Here is a 16,783-nt window from a genome sequence, read left to right as displayed (position 1 = left end):
GGGAAATGTTTAGGAAGCCATCCCTGAGCTCTCGCCTCAATTACTGTGCTTGCAGAGTCCAACTTCAATAGCTCATTTTCTCCAGTAAGGGGGTAAATGAATGGCCAGCACCATGAGCCTTTACATAGCTACACAGAAGTAAGTTCCACAGAGTTCAATGAGGCTTACTCTCAGGTAACTCAGGCAACTTCTGCAGCCAAGCTAGTGTCAAATGCTGCTGCTTTCCTTTGGACCACATCAGCAGGGCTGAGAGGGGAGTATTGTCGTCTGGGTAGCTCAGGATCTCCATACACACTGCCCAGGCTTGCACCCTAGAAAGGTCACCAGTGCTGCTAACACAGCAATAACAACACAGGAGGCAGCAGTTATGATTTACTGGTCTCTGCAGCCACAGCAGGCGCTGTGATTCTCCAGCAGTTTGACTTCGCCCCAGAGGCACACTCCATTGTCTCTCAGGACAGAGGAATGCCAACAACTCTCAGGTAAGCACACAAAGGATTCTAGCCTGAAACTGACAGGAGGCTGGATAGCACCCTCTATGAATCCTGGCATGGAGGTGACTAGAAAAACACAGTTCCATCATTACATTTTATAGTTACATTTAATAAAACATAACATTTTAGTTTGATCTGTTTGCTCACTTTCCTTCCTTTGCTGAAGAGGTTTTTTGGAATGTTCCACTTTCAAGACCACTCTCTAGTAAAACACTGAATTCCATGAGGTTTCATACTGGTCTGCTCCATACTACAGAACAAGAATTGTTTATTCACCATAATATTAAATGCAGAACCTTCATCCAAATAAAATATGGGCACAAATGCTTCTCATTTGGCCCTCAGCCGTGCTGATGTTTCAAGTAATAAATTACAGGGAAAATTGGGTTAATAAACCCTAGCCCTCCAAAAGTATTTTCCTTTCATATGTTCATAAATACCAATGGTTACTGTACAAGCATGTGTCATAGTACTTTGGTAAAATTGCAGTTCTGTATCTATACTGAAACCTCATTGGAACTATAAGTCATAGCAGCTGAAGCAACAAAATACTTCATCATGGCTCCTAGGTGCTTGCACCTGTCCCAAATTTCCCTGCAATGAGTCCTGTCTCTTGAAAGGTGTGCAACCATTTCTCCACTGAAAACCAAATGTACACTTTAAAATGTGTTCCTATATCCCTCTATGGTCAGAAACAGCTAGCGGTAGCTATTATGTTCTTGACGAATTTGATTTGAGATGTGCATTTTTAGGATTCACCCTATTCTTGTGATTGTAGTTTGTTTTATACTGTTTTTAATGTAAATTGTGACCCACTCCACCACCTTCATGGATGGTAATAAATTATATTATTGCTGTTGTTGTTAATACTGCTGTATGCACATGGTCTTGTCAGCAGACAATCTGCAATTTAACATATGTTGATGGTGAGAGGTTCTTCTACAAGATCCCATTGTCATTGGTATGCATATTCATTGACCATGCTCAGTCACCTAGTAAAAGGGGGACACTGGCAGGTTTCACATCTAATCCCCCCTTTTTTGTAAACTATTACCCACATTCATCTTCAGTGATAGCATTTAACCACCTTCCAATGTAATGCTATCGGGACACAGGTGGCGCTGTGGGTAAAACCTCAGTGCCTACGGCTTGCCGATCGCATGGTCGGCAGTTCGAATCCCCGCGGCGGGGTGAGCTCCCGTCTTTCGGTCCCAGCTCCTGCCCACCTAGCAGTTCGAAAGCACCCCTAAGTGCAAGTAGATAAATAGGTACTGCTTTATAGCGGGAAGGTAAACGGCGTTTCCGTGTGCTGCGCTGGTGCTGGCTCGCCAGAGCAGCTTTGTCACGCTGGCCACATGACCCGGAAGTGTCTCCGGACAGCACTGGCCCCCGGCCTCTTAAGTGAGATGGGCGCACAACCCTAGAACCTGGCAAGACTGGCCCATACGGGCAGGGGTACCTTTACCTTTACCTTAATGTAATGCTGACAAAGAAGAATACCATCCCCTGACCTAAACATCAGGAATAACTTTCTGACAGTAAGAGCTTCTTGACAGTGGAACAGACTCCCATGAGAGCTGGTGGACTTTCCTTCCTTGGAGGTTTTTAAGCAGAGGTTGGATGGCCATCTGTCATGGATGCTTTAGTTGAAATTCCTGCATTGCAGGGGGTCAGACTAAATGACCTTTGCGGTCACTTCCAACTCTACAATTCTATGATTCACCTTGAATTAATGTATGTTAGCTATATACCCAAATGACAACAAACAACCATCATTGTTTTCCAGCTACAACAGCCCTCCTGACTAGTAATCTGGTAAGACAAAACTGCCACAATGTTAAAGTCAACATTGGGATTCCTTGGCAAATTATGACAATCTACTCTGCATCTCAGCCTCATTGATTTATGTGCATCATGGAGGTTGACCATTTATGAAGTCTGAAAGCAAGAAAGTAAAGACATCATGAAAAGCATTGTCTACCAACGGAGACAAACAGATTGATTCAATGTCTATGTCCTATTAAGAGCCGTATAGTTCCTCAGCCTCAAGGAACTCCTTTGCAGACATAATTTCAAGAGCCTCTATTGATCAAACAGCTTGTCCACTGCCAATCATTCATTTTTAACTTGTTTAGTGATAGAACTGCCAGTCACTTGTGCACAAATGAGCAATAACAAAAGTCTGACACACCAGTAGATGGAAAGGAGAGAGGGAGCCACAGAGACAGAATAATTCATTGCCTTAAAAAAAAAAGTAGAAGAATATCAGGAACAGATAACATATCCTACCATATTAAATATAACCAATGTTCAAGCTACACAATAGAATAGTAATTTTAGAAATCAATACCCTCCCCCCCACTCTGTATGGATAGAACTAATAATTGCTCTTTCCTGACATTTAGGAATTTGCATTGTATTGTTCTGTCACTTCTCCTTTATAAATATTTAATTTAGACAAAGGATTCCTTTGTCTGTTTTCACCAAGGTGTTGTTAAGGAATTCTTGAAATACATGGAAAAAAAATATTTCCCCACAGATCTTTTATTGTAGTAAAAAGTATTGCTAGAAAGGCCACCCTCCTTTTTTTAATGTATACACACAACTTCCTTTTTGGTACAGTCAACAAAGTAATTTATATTTTGTTTCACAAATGGGAAACTATATACAACCCCAATTAATTCAAGACGCCTAGGGAACAGCCAAAACAACTGGAAAACCTAAAACTCACATAAAAAGAGTGTGATTAATATATCCTTATATACCCAAGCTTCAATTCTCCTATGTCTTGTGAATAAACAGCAGAATTAAACACATGCAAAAATATAATTTTAAGTGGTCAGCAACTGGTGGAACATGGGGCCACATGCTGTTAAGTTTCATGGGGGATAAGGCTATCAATAGCTACTAATCATTATACTTATATACTACTTCCAGAATCAAAGGTACCTTACTTCTGAATACCAGTTGTTGTAGAACAATAGTGGGAAAGGCCTATTGCACTCAAGTCCTGCTTATGGGCTTCCCATGGGCATCTGGTTGGTCACTGAGGGGAATAGGATGCTGAAGTTGACCGTCAAGACTGAGCAGGCAACCAGGTCACAGGCTTCCCCACTATGGCAAGATGTACTATATTTCTACTGAAAGTATAACTGTTATTTCGAAATTTGTATGTCTAAATTAGACATAGGGTTTCCCAAACTTGGGTCTCCAGCTGTTGCTGGACTACAACTTCCATCAAGGACTAGTGGTTGGGGTGATGGGAACTGTAGTCCAAAAACAGCTGGATACCCAACTTTGTGAAACCCTGAATTAAGAGCATATCAATTTTAAAGAAATTTGTGCTGCTTCAGTCCTCTTTTTATTATTCATTTTCTCTCTCTTTTTTGCCATATATAAGATATCACTCTACTGCCAGGTAGAGCTGGATAACAGGGCTCTTGAGGGCCCTCCTAGTACTGCACAGTGGGAACCCAGAACAACACTAAACAGCAGCTCTTGCAGGTCAGTTTCTAGCTAAGGCCAACAGGGGAGAGTGCAGGGTGAATGTGACTGGCAAATCAGAAGGCTACTTATTTATTTTTTAAGAGTGACACAGTCATTATGGAAGCCTAATGGAAAGTTAATGGGTGGTGGCTGTAGCTCATAGAGAATGTGCCTTGCATCTACAAGCTCCTTGGCATTTCCAGTTTAGACAAAAGGATCGGTATGGAAAAGGCCTCTGCCAGGGACCTTGGAAAGTCACTAGGAAGGGCCTATCAGCATTCAGTAGTAGAGCACATGCTTTGCATACAGGTTCAAAGTCCCAGATTGAATCCTTGAATCTCCAGTTAAAAGTGTCAGGTGACAGCGATGGAACTTTACAGTTGTTTGAGTCAGAAATTAATGTAGCTAGAACACCATCCGGTCAGCTTGTGATGGATACTTCTTAGCTTTTCTAGGCTGAGGGACAAATTGCTTGGAGGCTTAAGAGCTCTCATATGTTCTTTAGATCCTTACAATTCCCTCATAAAGCAATAAACTTGATTCTTAGGTGTGGTTCATGTTTCCTTGAGAGAAAGTAAGGTCCTGCTGTCTTGAAAGAAGTGGTGGTTCTAATTCTCTTAAAAATTTAGGTCCAGCTCATGTGAGCCATTATTTCCCAGTATACAATGCACCACTTTTTAAAATAAGGTGCTGGAAAAGATGGAATTATAGGTAATACTCAATACCTGGATCCATTTCAGTCCAGTTTCTGGCCTAGCTATGGGATAGAAACTGCCTTGGTCACCCTGGTGCTGGATGACCAGGTCAGAAAAGAGAAAGGGAGGAGATTGCAATCCTGTTCATTCTTCTAGATATATCTGTGACTTTCAATATCACTGGCCGTGGAGAATGTTACATTTATGTAGAATTTCAGAGTGCTCTGTTCGTGACTATGTGTAATGAGTAACAGAGCCACATTACCAAAAAGGCAGAGCAGGCACCAGCCTATGAACCCCATGCCTTTTAGGAGCACCACCTCTTGGTTTATTAAAATTGTTGGCTGGTAAAATAAAAAACTTATCAGGAGATATGTTTGCAAGGGTGGGGAGAGATTTCAACTGCCATGGGGCCTCCCCAGGGTTTAATCTGGCACTGATGAGTAAGCAGCAGGCTATAAAATATGCTGAGAATATATCCTGAACCAGAATGGCAACTGAAAGAATCAGTGAATGGCTTAATCTGCAACAACAAAATGTACTTCAGATGGGCTCATTGAGGAGATACAAGGAAGCTGTTTGTTGCTACACATTCTTGGTCTTTTCATCATCCCCTGTGGAATGGCCAGCTAGCAGAGATAGTGCCAGATGTGACCCCAAAAGTAATTTTATCTGGTCTCTCCCAAACTTTAATCAAGGGTCTGATAAAATGTTTCACTTGTAAGGGGGGGAAAGTTTCCTTCTTTCCAGAGTTTCACTCAGAAGGAAAAGAATTGGGTTTTCGAATTGTGCAAATTAAATATATTCCATGCTGCACTTTTATGTCCCTAATTCTGTATTTCACATATGCCAATGTACATACTTGTTTGAATTTTTACTGTGCCAGAGTGCATGTGCTCCATAAATTAAGAGCATAAAAAGAAGACTGGTGGATCAAACCAAAGGCCCATCAAGTCCAGCATCATTATCTCTGTTGCCAAGCAGATGTCTGCAGGAAGTCCACAACAGCACTCCCACTCCCACTTGTACACTGGTATTCTTAGGCGCTGCTTCTCATACCAGAGGCTATAGATAGCCATCATGACTATTAGCCAATTATAGCTTGATCCTGCATGACTTTGTCTAATCTGACTTTAAAGCTGTCCAGGTTCTTGGCCATTACTACACCTTGTGGTAGCAAACTCCACATTGCTATGTGAACCATGTGTTGTGTGAAAAAGTTCCTTCGTGCCTGTCCTGAATTTTCCACCATTCAGTTTTACTGGGTGGCTGGGTTCTATTATTATGAGAGATGAAGGAAAACTTTCCTCTGTCCACTTTCACCACTGGGAAACCTTATGTTAGAAGCCTTCTTTAAGTAAGACCAGCAAATCTGTACTTGCTTTGATCCTGCAAGCTGCTGTCACCTCTCACTTTCCTTGCCCCAAAGTCCATAAACTTATCTTCAGAACAGGTAAAAAGTGGTGGAAGATGCAGAGGCAAGCACTTCAAAGGCCCAATAAAACATCTCCCCCACACCCCAGTGACTTGGACTACAAAACCAGGATTCCCAGCAGAAAAAGATGTTCTGCTGGGGCTTGGAACTACCTGCCACTTCAGCTTTCTCCCAGCTCAAAGTTAAGTTTCTGCAGCTTGGAGCAGAGGAAGGGGGAGGAAGAGGTTGTGGTGGGCACTTCATGGGCACCCTTGGACCATTGCAAGCATCTGATATGAGCACTTACAAAAGTGCATTTTGGGGGAGGAGTAGGATACTTGTGCATCTCCAAGAGCAACATATCCTTCCATCCCTCAGAGCACTATCTGGAGAACAAGGTGGTCCCTGATCATGAAAGAGTTGGCAAACTATAACTAAGACTTCAGGGAAAGACTTAAAAAACTAACTATGGTGCTATAGAGCAATGACCCACAGTCCTTTCTAATTGCACCAGAGGAAATTTTCAGTGCAGAGGTTATTGTTTCTGGATTAAAACACAGCATTTGGTTGTTTATGAATGCTCTCTGTACTAGAGTTACTTCCTTCAATACTATGTTGACTGCTAGCATCTCCTCCCCCTTCCATTTTCTGGTATCTATTCAGTGGCGTAGCGTGGGGGGTGCAGGGGGGGCCGGCCGCACCGGGCGCAACATCTGGGGGTTAGGGAAATCCACGGGTTAGGGGGCGCAAATCCATGGGTTAGGGGGCGCAAATCCATGGGTTAGGGGGCGCAAATTACTTGCCTTGCCCCGGGTGCTGATAACCCACGCTACGCCACTGTATCTATTAACACTGAGAACGGCAACTCTAAGCACTCAGAACACAAGCATACACAAAGCAAAGAGCCAACAGAACAAGAAGTCTCCCTAGATAAATGGATTTCTTTCCAATAAGAAGAGATTTGATTTTGCCATGCTTGGGCCCACAGACAAATGCCTAGATCTGTCTTTCACACTCACTGGCTGTTGTTCATAATTCTTTGTATTAATTTAAAAGTCTGCCTGTTAACTTATCATTACAAACAAATGACACTTTTTTGCATCTATGAATTAATAACAAATTATTGTGTGAAACTAAATCACAGCATGTACAAAAGTGCAATGGAAGGAGAAGCTTCTCAAACATCAATGAATATGAATGCCAAGAAACCTTCCAGGAAATCCACAGGGCACCTAAACAGGATTGTAATCAAGATTATTTTGGTGTAGAATTTCTGGCAGAGCAGTCAGAAAAGGAAACATCTGATCAGAACATTATTTTTAGTAGCATTTCTTGCAGTAGAAGTGTCACTGAGTAGTTACCTAAACACACACTCAGTCTGTAGAAATAAAGGAATGGAGTGGGGGGTGGCTGGGCTGGAGAAAATTGTTTTAATGGCGTCCATTAAACCATGCACAGCCCAAAGGCACTTGCACACCAGAGGGCTATGAGAAATCTATAATTGCTTTGCTTGTAGCCTTCTTAAGGTATCAACAGGCAAATATCCATCAGCACCGTGTGGCTCCTGAGATATACACACAGCCAGACCTTATTATACTTATCCTCTGAGATCAAAGCATATTCACATAAATGGGGTGCAGCCTTCCATGGAGGGCAGCCAGGGGGCCTGTCATGGATCTGCAGGAATAAACTTCTTGAAAAGTTTGGGCGATGATGCGATTGTTCTGCTGTGGCTGGAGGAACACTCCGCGTGACTGATGATCAGGGCTGAACCAAAGCAGGAGAGAGAGGCAGCTGGAAAAGCAAAGCAGCTGTAGTTGCAGGAGTAAAAAAACAGCCTCAGTCTGGAAGGGTCAAGCCTCCATCTAAAGGGAGCATTTAATCCTTTACTATCCTTAATTAAGGCTCTGCCAAGTTGCCTGTAATTCTCCCCCTCCCCATAGAAGTTCTGCTAGTGGAATTGGAAAACACTGGAGGACTGTGAGGTTGGCTTTTTTTCCTTATACTTTCATCAGAGCTAAGAACAGAATTTAAGACCAAAGATAAAGGGCTCTCCTGTGTACATGCAAGTTTCACAAACCCCCCCCCTCCCCCATCACGCTCTCTTCTGGTGTAGGCGCAGCTGCTTGTATTCAAACTTCTGCTGTTATGTTAGTACCCTCCCCTGAAACCAGAGAGCAAACACCAATCCCCAGGACACTGAATTACATCGTGACATGCCCTCTAAAATCACCTACTGAAAGACTTTGCCTGGAAAGTTCACAGCAGAAAAGCCTATACCTTGCTGAAAACCAAAAATCCACACCAGCGAGGTCTTCACGCACATATGAATGCAAACACCCACAACTACACACACCGGTTGGTTGGCTAACACAGTGCACAAGCGGAGCCAGGAGCCAAGGAGGGGGTTTATGCAAAGATTTCATCAGGGATAATCAAAGGGAGACACAAAGCACTAAGATGTGCAAACAAAAATAGGGATCTTGGTGCAATTTCACACATGCCATCTCGATCAAAAGCACAGATTTGTTACCTGCAGAATAGGGAGGTGGAGAGGAGGGTCAAATAGGTTCCACAATAACTAATTATGCTCCCTGAATACTCTCCTCCCCACCCACGATCCTCACTCTCCTTACTCATCCAGCGAGGTAACATAGATTGAGGCAGCAGCTCAAAGATGGCTAATATCTAAGCCTCTGGCTCCATCGCCAGACCCAACCTGTACACCAGCCAAGCTTAAAAGGCGTATTTAAGAAGCCAGCATCTCTCCTAGTCTACACAACAGGCACACACCATCATTCAGCCCCTCGTTCGACTTAAGGATGTAGGTTGGGGAAGATTTCGTGATGCTTTAAAGAGCCTGAAGTACAGCGGGCGATCTGGAGAGGTGTGTGCGTGTAGTGGATGGATTGCAACCAAGCCTACTCTCAGGTTTCCCAAAAGTGATCGAAGATCGCCCCGTTCCTGTGCGAAAAGCGAAACGCAGCATTGTGGGTTATATGCTGTATAATACAGATGAGCCATGAAGCCCAGGAAACTCAACATATATAGGTTTCATCCATATGGGATGAAACCAGCAGGACCGAGAGCGAAACATCAGTCTGCTTTGCCTTGTACAACGGACTGACAGCCAACAGTTTGCCCCCTTCCCCCCTTCCAGATCCGTGGAAACAACCCAAAGCCCAGCGCACAAAAAGCATCGTTGTGCATGGAGACGGCGGCTTCTCCCTCGAAAGTGTCTGTCTGTCGTGCCAGAGGAGCGGCGGGGGGAGGGCAGAGGGGGTTGGGATATACAGAGGAGACGATAAGTGGGTTTGGTTTGTGGTGGTGGGTTTTTATTTTTGTCCAATAATTACGAGTGTGGGGGAACAATGTAGGGCGGAAGACGAGGCAATAAATCCGAGGGGGGTGTCAATTGGGGGTCCCTTTCCTTAGGGGAGCCCTCCCCCCCAAAAAAAATACCCTCCCCCTGCTTCCCTCAAAACAAAGGGACTCCAACATCACACGCTCCGCAACGTAAACCATCACCCGAGATATAAACACACCACACACATCACCAAATCTCGCCTCCAGGTCTCGCCGGGGCGCTGGCAGCCCAGCCTGTCTCCCCAACCAGCCGCCGCCCCTCTGCTCTTTACCTGTTCGGAAAAAGGCATCCACCTCGGAATCGGGAACTGCCCCTTCCTCCGCTGCCCCCTCGGCGGGGTTCATGGCTGGGCTCGGGGAGGAGAAGCAGGGGGCTCAGCAGCAGCAGCAGGCACGGCAGCAGCAGCAGCAACGATCCCGGCGGCTGGGTAACATCCAGTGAGTTGGGGGGGAGGAGGAGGAGAGGAGAGGGGCGAGAGAGAGAGAGGAGACACACACACACATACACACAGGCCAGGAGGAGGGAGGAGGAGGGGAGGGAGGGCGTGTAGGGAAGAGAAAGCAGGGAGGGAAGGGATGGAGCAGCCTTCAGCAGCAGCCAGCCCGGGCGAGCCCCATCCCTGCCAGGGGGTCTGCTGGGATCTTCGGCTACTCCTGCCTGTCCTCGGGGAGGGGGGGGGGTCCCCGCCTCCTCCGCCTCTTGTTTTTACCCCAAAGGCGTGTACACACACACACACGCACACACCAGTAGCGCCTCACGCTGCGCCCGCCCCCTCTCCTCTCTATTGTTCAGACCTGCTCTCTGATCGTTCTCTCTCTCTCTCCCCCACCCACCACCACCTCCTCCTCAGCTTTTGCCGGCGATCCCCCTTCTCCTATTTGTTCCACGCGTGATACTCTCCCCCCACCCACCCAGCTAAACAAACAAAAACCCACCCGAGGTAGGGATATAGACAGAGATGACAGCTCAGTTTTCCCCGGGCGTCACCGCTACCACCCACCCGTCCCCCCGCACGACAACACCCCCATCTCTTTTTTTAATCCTCATTGTTGCAAAGCAGCTTTGGCAGGACTTCCTGAAAGGAGGCAGGAAAAGCTGGGAGGCGACGAGCCGCGTAAAGGGAAAGAGAGGGTCGCGTGCGCTTGAGGGAGAGGGGAAGTGCCCTGGGCGAAGATCAAAGGGGCTTCCTCTCTCTCTTCCCCTCGCCTCAATCCCCTTAGTTCGCTCGGGCCACCTTCCCTGTCATCGCAGCCTGCCTTCCCTTCTCTTTCTTTCTTTAGCCCACCTAAGCTCCTCTCCCCCTCCCCACCCTTTCCATCCTCTGATGATTCACCTCCGCTTGCCCTCTCATTACAGAAGCAGCAATTAAAATCCTTTCCTACTTAACCGGAAGAGTAACAAGCAAACAAGAGAGTGTAAGAGCTGGGCAACGTTCAGGTGTGCAAGGAAATCCACGGTGGGCAGCCAGGGAGAGAGACGGGAGGGGGTGTCTAGCTTAGAAAAGGGCAGGGAACTGGCTCCTGTTGAATTTCAGAGAGCTAGAGGTGGAGGGAGGCGGCAGGAGAGCGGCTCCACAGACGTCACTTTGGTAATTGTTGCAGACTGTTGTATCAGTTGGTTTCCAAACAATAATTAGGGGGCTTGACAGTTTCCAGAATAGGACCTGAAGTTCCATTTCTAAGGTTTGTGTGAGAGAGGAAGTGGAAAGAGAAAGGGAGAGAAAATACCATGTTTCCAACAAGTCACTCCCCACACCCCAAAAGATACTTCCAAGGTAGCAGCTTTGCAGCTTAGAATTCATAAGAAGAGCTGCCTGTGGCATCAACACTATGCATCACTTGTTTTGCCCATTTCCACTCACTTTCTTCCCTTTCTATATCAAGTGAGTGAATTTCTGCCTCCTAAAGGCTCCCAAGATGATGCGTTTAGACAGTGGATATCAATATTTTTATGAGGGTGGGGGAAGGTGCCTCTGTAGCTCAGGCAGGCCAGGATTACATGATGGAAGCACTTGGAAATATAAGTGCTCTGTCCCAAAAGACTCCATAGTTGGAAAGATACATACAGATTTACGCAGGACGGAGTGACACTGGATAGTGTAACATCATAACAGACTCTGGTTTTTCTGTGTTTTATGCTAATCTTGCTCCATTCAGGTCAGTAACGTGTGCCATTGTAAAAAATCTGTTAGATTTCTATAGCACTTGGATACCTTCAGGGGTTGTCAGGTATTTGTACCCAGATGGGTAACAGTATTTATTACAATGGCTTCAGAAGTATAAGACCCACCCACCCCCACAAAAATATTTAGACATCACAGAAAGGTTTAGAGGTTGTGAGATGGGATCAAACATTTCCTTCTTGCAGCAGTATCCAAACTGCCTTGTACTATTTAGTAACAGTTGGCCTGGCTGTAGAGTTGGACACACCTTTCATATCTCAAAAACTGTTGTCTGGAGAAGAGAATCCAACCAGTGGTTGGTAGCATGACTGGCTGTTGTGGAGAACCATTGTAAAGACATGATCAAAAGACAAGACTGGGGTGATATACCCCCTCTAAACTATCCCCTTCCCTCCTCCCTCTGTTGAAATCGAGAATGTAAGCTGCTGGTGAGCAAGGGACTGGCTAATTTTGCTTATGCTACTTTGTAAAGTGCCATGTACATAGATGCTGCTGAGCGATAAATTAGAGGTAATTAAGAATGTAGGAATAACCTTGCTGGAACAGACCAAAGGCTCATCTAGTGCAGCTTTTTCCTGCAACCAGATGCCTATTGGAAGAAAGACCACAAGCAGTACATGTGTGCAACAGCACTCTCCCTAATAAATAAATAGCCTTCCCCAATAAATGCTCCCCTCCTTTTAGTTAGCATATTCTGAATTCTCATAAAAGCTCCCCCCCACTACATTTGCCTTATGAGAACAAGATTTACAGTCAGAAGCTATAAGCTTATGTCATAATAAATTTTAGTCTTTCAGGTGCCACAGAACTGTTAGTTTTCCAACTTCCAGTTGTTGCTTGTTTTGCCATGTGTTCCTGTGTCACCTACAATGTAAACAACATCCTAATTCTAGTCTCTGTCATGTTCCTGGCCTGCTTAACATAGCTAGCTCCATACACTGTGTCCAGTCTCCCAAACTCTCCAGTCAAGCCTGCTCCAGGTACCAGGAGAACTGAGCTTTGGTGGGTGAATGCAAGGGGCAGGACCTTCCCAATTATGGCAGCAACACTGTGGAATGCCCTCCCCAGGAAAGTCCACCTCGCTACATCTTTGTGTACTTTTCATCACTTTGTCAAGATGTGGTTCTTCTAGGGAGCACTTTGGAGGACAATGGCAATTATAAGACTTTCCTTCTGCAGCAGTGATAGAAAATGGCAAATCAGCCTGACTTTTTATTATTGCTTTAAAAAAATGTGTTTTGTTGCATTTTTGTATTATGAACTTGCATTTATTATTTTATTGCAAGTCACTTTGAGTTCTTACAGGAAAAGAAGAAGATTGAAATAAATAGATAAGCAAGAATTCCACAATAACAATCAGCTTTGGTTGATCTTCCTGATTTGGCAGTACAGAGGTTATGCTGCACTGACATTTGCCTGGTTATACTCCAGGAATATCTGAGGCTGCCGGTGGGCTCCAGTCATTGCAAAATCTGCCCCTGAGCACAAAGGCCTCACTTCAGAGCCATAGTTTATTGGTAGAGCACATGCTTTGAATGCAGATGATCCCATATTCAATTCCTGACATTTCTAATTTAAATAAAAGGATCGGCTAGTAGGTGACAGGAAAGACCTTTACTTGGACCACTGTCAATCAGAGTGGCCCATCCTAGACAGACAAATGATAGTCTGATCTGGTATGACAGCATATTTACTGATCCTAAACATTTCTATATAAACAGGTGTGCCTTCAGAAGGAACTTCACTCACCACTTGCAGAGGGAGCAAACAGAGCAAAGAAAGACACTGTGAAGTGTAAAGGTGCCATCCGCGAAAGGCATAATAGGCAGCATCCTTCACCATATTTCAAGCAACATGCTTTTATTCATTTGAAACACATGCATTTCCTGTTATGATTAAGTATAAATAAAAAATTAAAAACCTTAAACAATTATCTTAAAATTAAGGTGCCACTCAATGTATATGGGTGAACATTTTTTTGCACAGCAGGAGACTTTGGCAAGAACAATAAAAAGGTCCCCAAATTTCCTGCCTGACAGACCCCTCCCAAAATTTTACCTTATTGGCATCAGTTCATCCACATTGTTCACTACCTGTTTCAATTCTTTTTTTTTTTTTAAAAAAAGTGTCTTCCCCCTGACCCCAGCTTTATTATTCCCCAAAATGCAATCCAGCCAATCACAGAAAATGATGTGAATGTGATGACATCATAAGGCCAAACAGCTACTGAGATTTAGCGCTGTGACGACATCATTGATGGCACATGTAACCAGTTCAGTGAGGTCAATGCTTTGTGCCTCACATTACTCTCAATCTGGATTGGCAGGGAGGATAAGAAGCGCAGTTGCTATGACAGCTGCTTCTTCCTCCTCCTAAGTAAGATGGGCACAACTACACAACCCCTTTCACAGCTACTGCTGAATATATTAGACTTGGCCTTTCCCTTTTACCCCTCCTGCTGAATTCTGTTTTCTCCCTTCTTATGGCACCACCTGGAAGGATAGATAAATGTTGTTTACTGGACCAACATCTCAATAACCTTCACAACACTGCTCTTCAAATGCAAAAAGGAGTGATTTAAGAGGCAATAAATCTGGTTGCGCAGGGTATATGAGAATGTCACACATGAGCTTGTAAAGGACAGCTGGGTATTGTTGCAGACCATGATGTGGTGATCTACTTCCCCATCAATGGAAGATACTGGGGAAGTTAGCTCACTGCCCAGTCCAGACCTCTTGAACTGCTGCAGCTGTGAAGAGGGCAGAGGATGGAGGCAGACCTGGACCAAGGAGAATCCGGGGAAGGAGAAAAGTCAGCTGGAAGGCATCCCATGAGAGATGAAAGTGGAGCGGCAAACCCCAGTGGGTGGTATCAGGAACAAACTACAGCATCACAGACTGGGGGGACCGGAGTGTCCAAGGAGAAAGGAAATTAGAGCAGAGGTCAAGTGGAGAACCCTATTCCAAGCTATTTAATTGCTTCATTATTTATTTATTATTTCGTAAAATTTATACACCATTTGATCGTAAAAAACAACCTCAAAGCAGTTTAAAAATTGATTAAAAAAATAAAATCAAGAAAAATTCGCAAGCATACTTTAAAACATACAAAAATTATGATCTTAAAATAGATTAAAATTACCGTACCTCCACTTACTAAGCATCTGGGGAGGCTTGTCTAAACAGGAATGTTTTTAACAGAAAGCTGATGAGGGCTGTCTGAGGCAAAGGACAAGATGGTACTCCCCCTCCCCATTCCATGTCCAGAAGTAGTTCAGCTAGGGTTGCCATTTATCTGGCTGAATGTTCGGGGAAATCTGGACTTATGGCAGTTTATGCTGGCACTGCTGCTTTTGGGCAAAACTTTAAAAAGCTCAGTAACTTTTCTGTCTGGATTTTCACTGTTTCAAATATTGCAACCCTAGCCGGGCATCAACAGCATCTTCCTCTCTTAGGGGCCACATCACAAACTACATGGCCCTCATGGTTCTGTCCTCCAACAGTTCTCCATCATTTCTACTCTCTGCCCTGAAGCTGTGCAGAAGGTACTGTAGGGACACAGCACACAATTTGTAATACAGGCAAACATTATATGCTGGATATATTTATATATCTGGAATTGAAGGAACAAATCTGATGCAAAATCAACTTTTCAAGATTGCTTTTTTCTCTTGCTTTGTATTGAAATATAGAACAATGTTTGCATTGCACTGTGAAGGACTGCTGGTTCCCAAGTGCAGTAAGAACTACAGCTAACTGAATCTGACGATGCTTACTGGAAATCAATGTGAACCTGTCTTTTAAATTTGGATATTCCACAGTACTGATGAGATTCAAAATTATTCGTTCCTTTATTTATTTTTAATCCCTGGGTAGCTTTGGTCTATAGAACTGGCTGTGCTGGAAGGAGTATGCAAGAGTCTCTAGCACACTTTTCAAGCTGGTCATCTCCCCTCTCTGTATATTGCCATTTCAAAGAATCATAGAGCAGTTGATAGTAACAACCTGCCCCCATTGTTCACTTTATCTGCCTAACCTGGGTTGCCAAGGGCTCAGCCCACCCATCCAACACAAGGGACACAAAGGCCAGTTCAAAGTGAGACTGCCCTGGCACTCAGTTCTTCCGTTGCACTGACCTGGATCACATGACATGGTAAGTTAAACTATGGCTTAGTGAGACCATGCAAATGTGCATGCCTCCAGTGAGGAGCTTAGACACTTTGTTCTTCCCTGGTCCTTTTTTTACGGTTGCAAGGCTAGTTCTTGGCTACATACCATGGTTAGTGGGGAGAAAGCTTAGCCCCAAGGCCTAGATGGGATTGCACACTATGCCAAACCTTGACTTAGATCTACAAAGCACTTTAGTAAAAATGGCTAGGGAGGAGAAAAGTGGCTGAGAGCTCCTCTCCCAGATCCCACATGTTTGAGCAGTCTTACTAAGCCATAGTTTGCTTAACCATGCTGCACAAACCAGTTCACTGTGACTAGAGCTTTTGGCAAGAAACAGGCACTGAATGCTCAGCATTACCAAAGAACACGACCCGTTAACATAATAGCAGCTAGCCTTTCCTTCTGATTATAAGTTAACTTTCATTGAAGAACCTTAGAATAGATGAGGTCAATGTTCCATCTAATCCAGCATCCTATTCTCCCACTGGCCAACCAGATGCCTATGGGGAACCTGAAAGCACTGAGCTATAACTAGAACTATAAGCTGTCTCCTGAATGACAAAAACAATGTCCTACTTTCAGTGTCACAAAGGTTCCAGGTGGAATTCAACATTGTGCTCTTCCGACTGTTCCATCTGCATAAGCATTCTTACTTGGTAGACAGAACAATTCCTCCTTTCTCCCTCCCCCACTGCTTCTAGGGATTCTCCTGACCCCCTCAAAGCCAAATTCAGGGACATAGGGATTGTGTAGTGGGGATAGAAGAGGGAAAGCCTTATTCTGCAAGTGAAAGTCCTTGAGAAGTCCTTGAGAAGGCAATACCAGAATCATACTTACTGAGCAGCAAAATGGTATATACATGGAGTGTCAAGTGTCTTATTGTCAGTTTTTCCTCTTACTAGTCATGTGCTCACTCACAGGACAAATGGTGTTCTATTTCCACACACGGAAGTTATTACCCTGAAATTATAGCAGT

General features: G+C 44.5%; 1 protein-coding gene across 17 annotated transcripts in view; it reads right to left on the bottom strand.

Annotated features, from left to right (window-relative positions):
- Positions 1 to 16,783, bottom strand: part of KALRN (kalirin RhoGEF kinase) — a 523,049-nt gene that overhangs the window by 466,853 nt on the left and 39,413 nt on the right. For 3 of the 17 annotated variants that reach the window (XM_083722244.1, XM_083722224.1, XM_083722225.1), the window contains exon 1: positions 9,728 to 10,289. The exons of 11 other annotated variants lie outside the window; for them this stretch is intronic. In XM_083722244.1, the coding sequence (XP_083578370.1) occupies positions 9,728 to 9,800 (73 nt within the window). In that variant the 5' untranslated portion in view covers positions 9,801 to 10,289. Of the gene's footprint in view, positions 1 to 9,727; positions 10,291 to 16,783 lie in introns of those variants that run through there. 3 more of the 17 variants (XM_083722245.1, XM_083722246.1, XM_083722239.1) reach the window with 2 other exon arrangements.

The sequence above is a fragment of the Podarcis gaigeae genome (genome assembly GCF_964106915.1).
Source record: "Podarcis gaigeae genome assembly, chromosome: 1".
Lineage (NCBI taxonomy): Eukaryota > Metazoa > Chordata > Lepidosauria > Squamata > Lacertidae > Podarcis > Podarcis gaigeae.
This window is presented reverse-complemented; position numbering and strand designations above follow the sequence as displayed.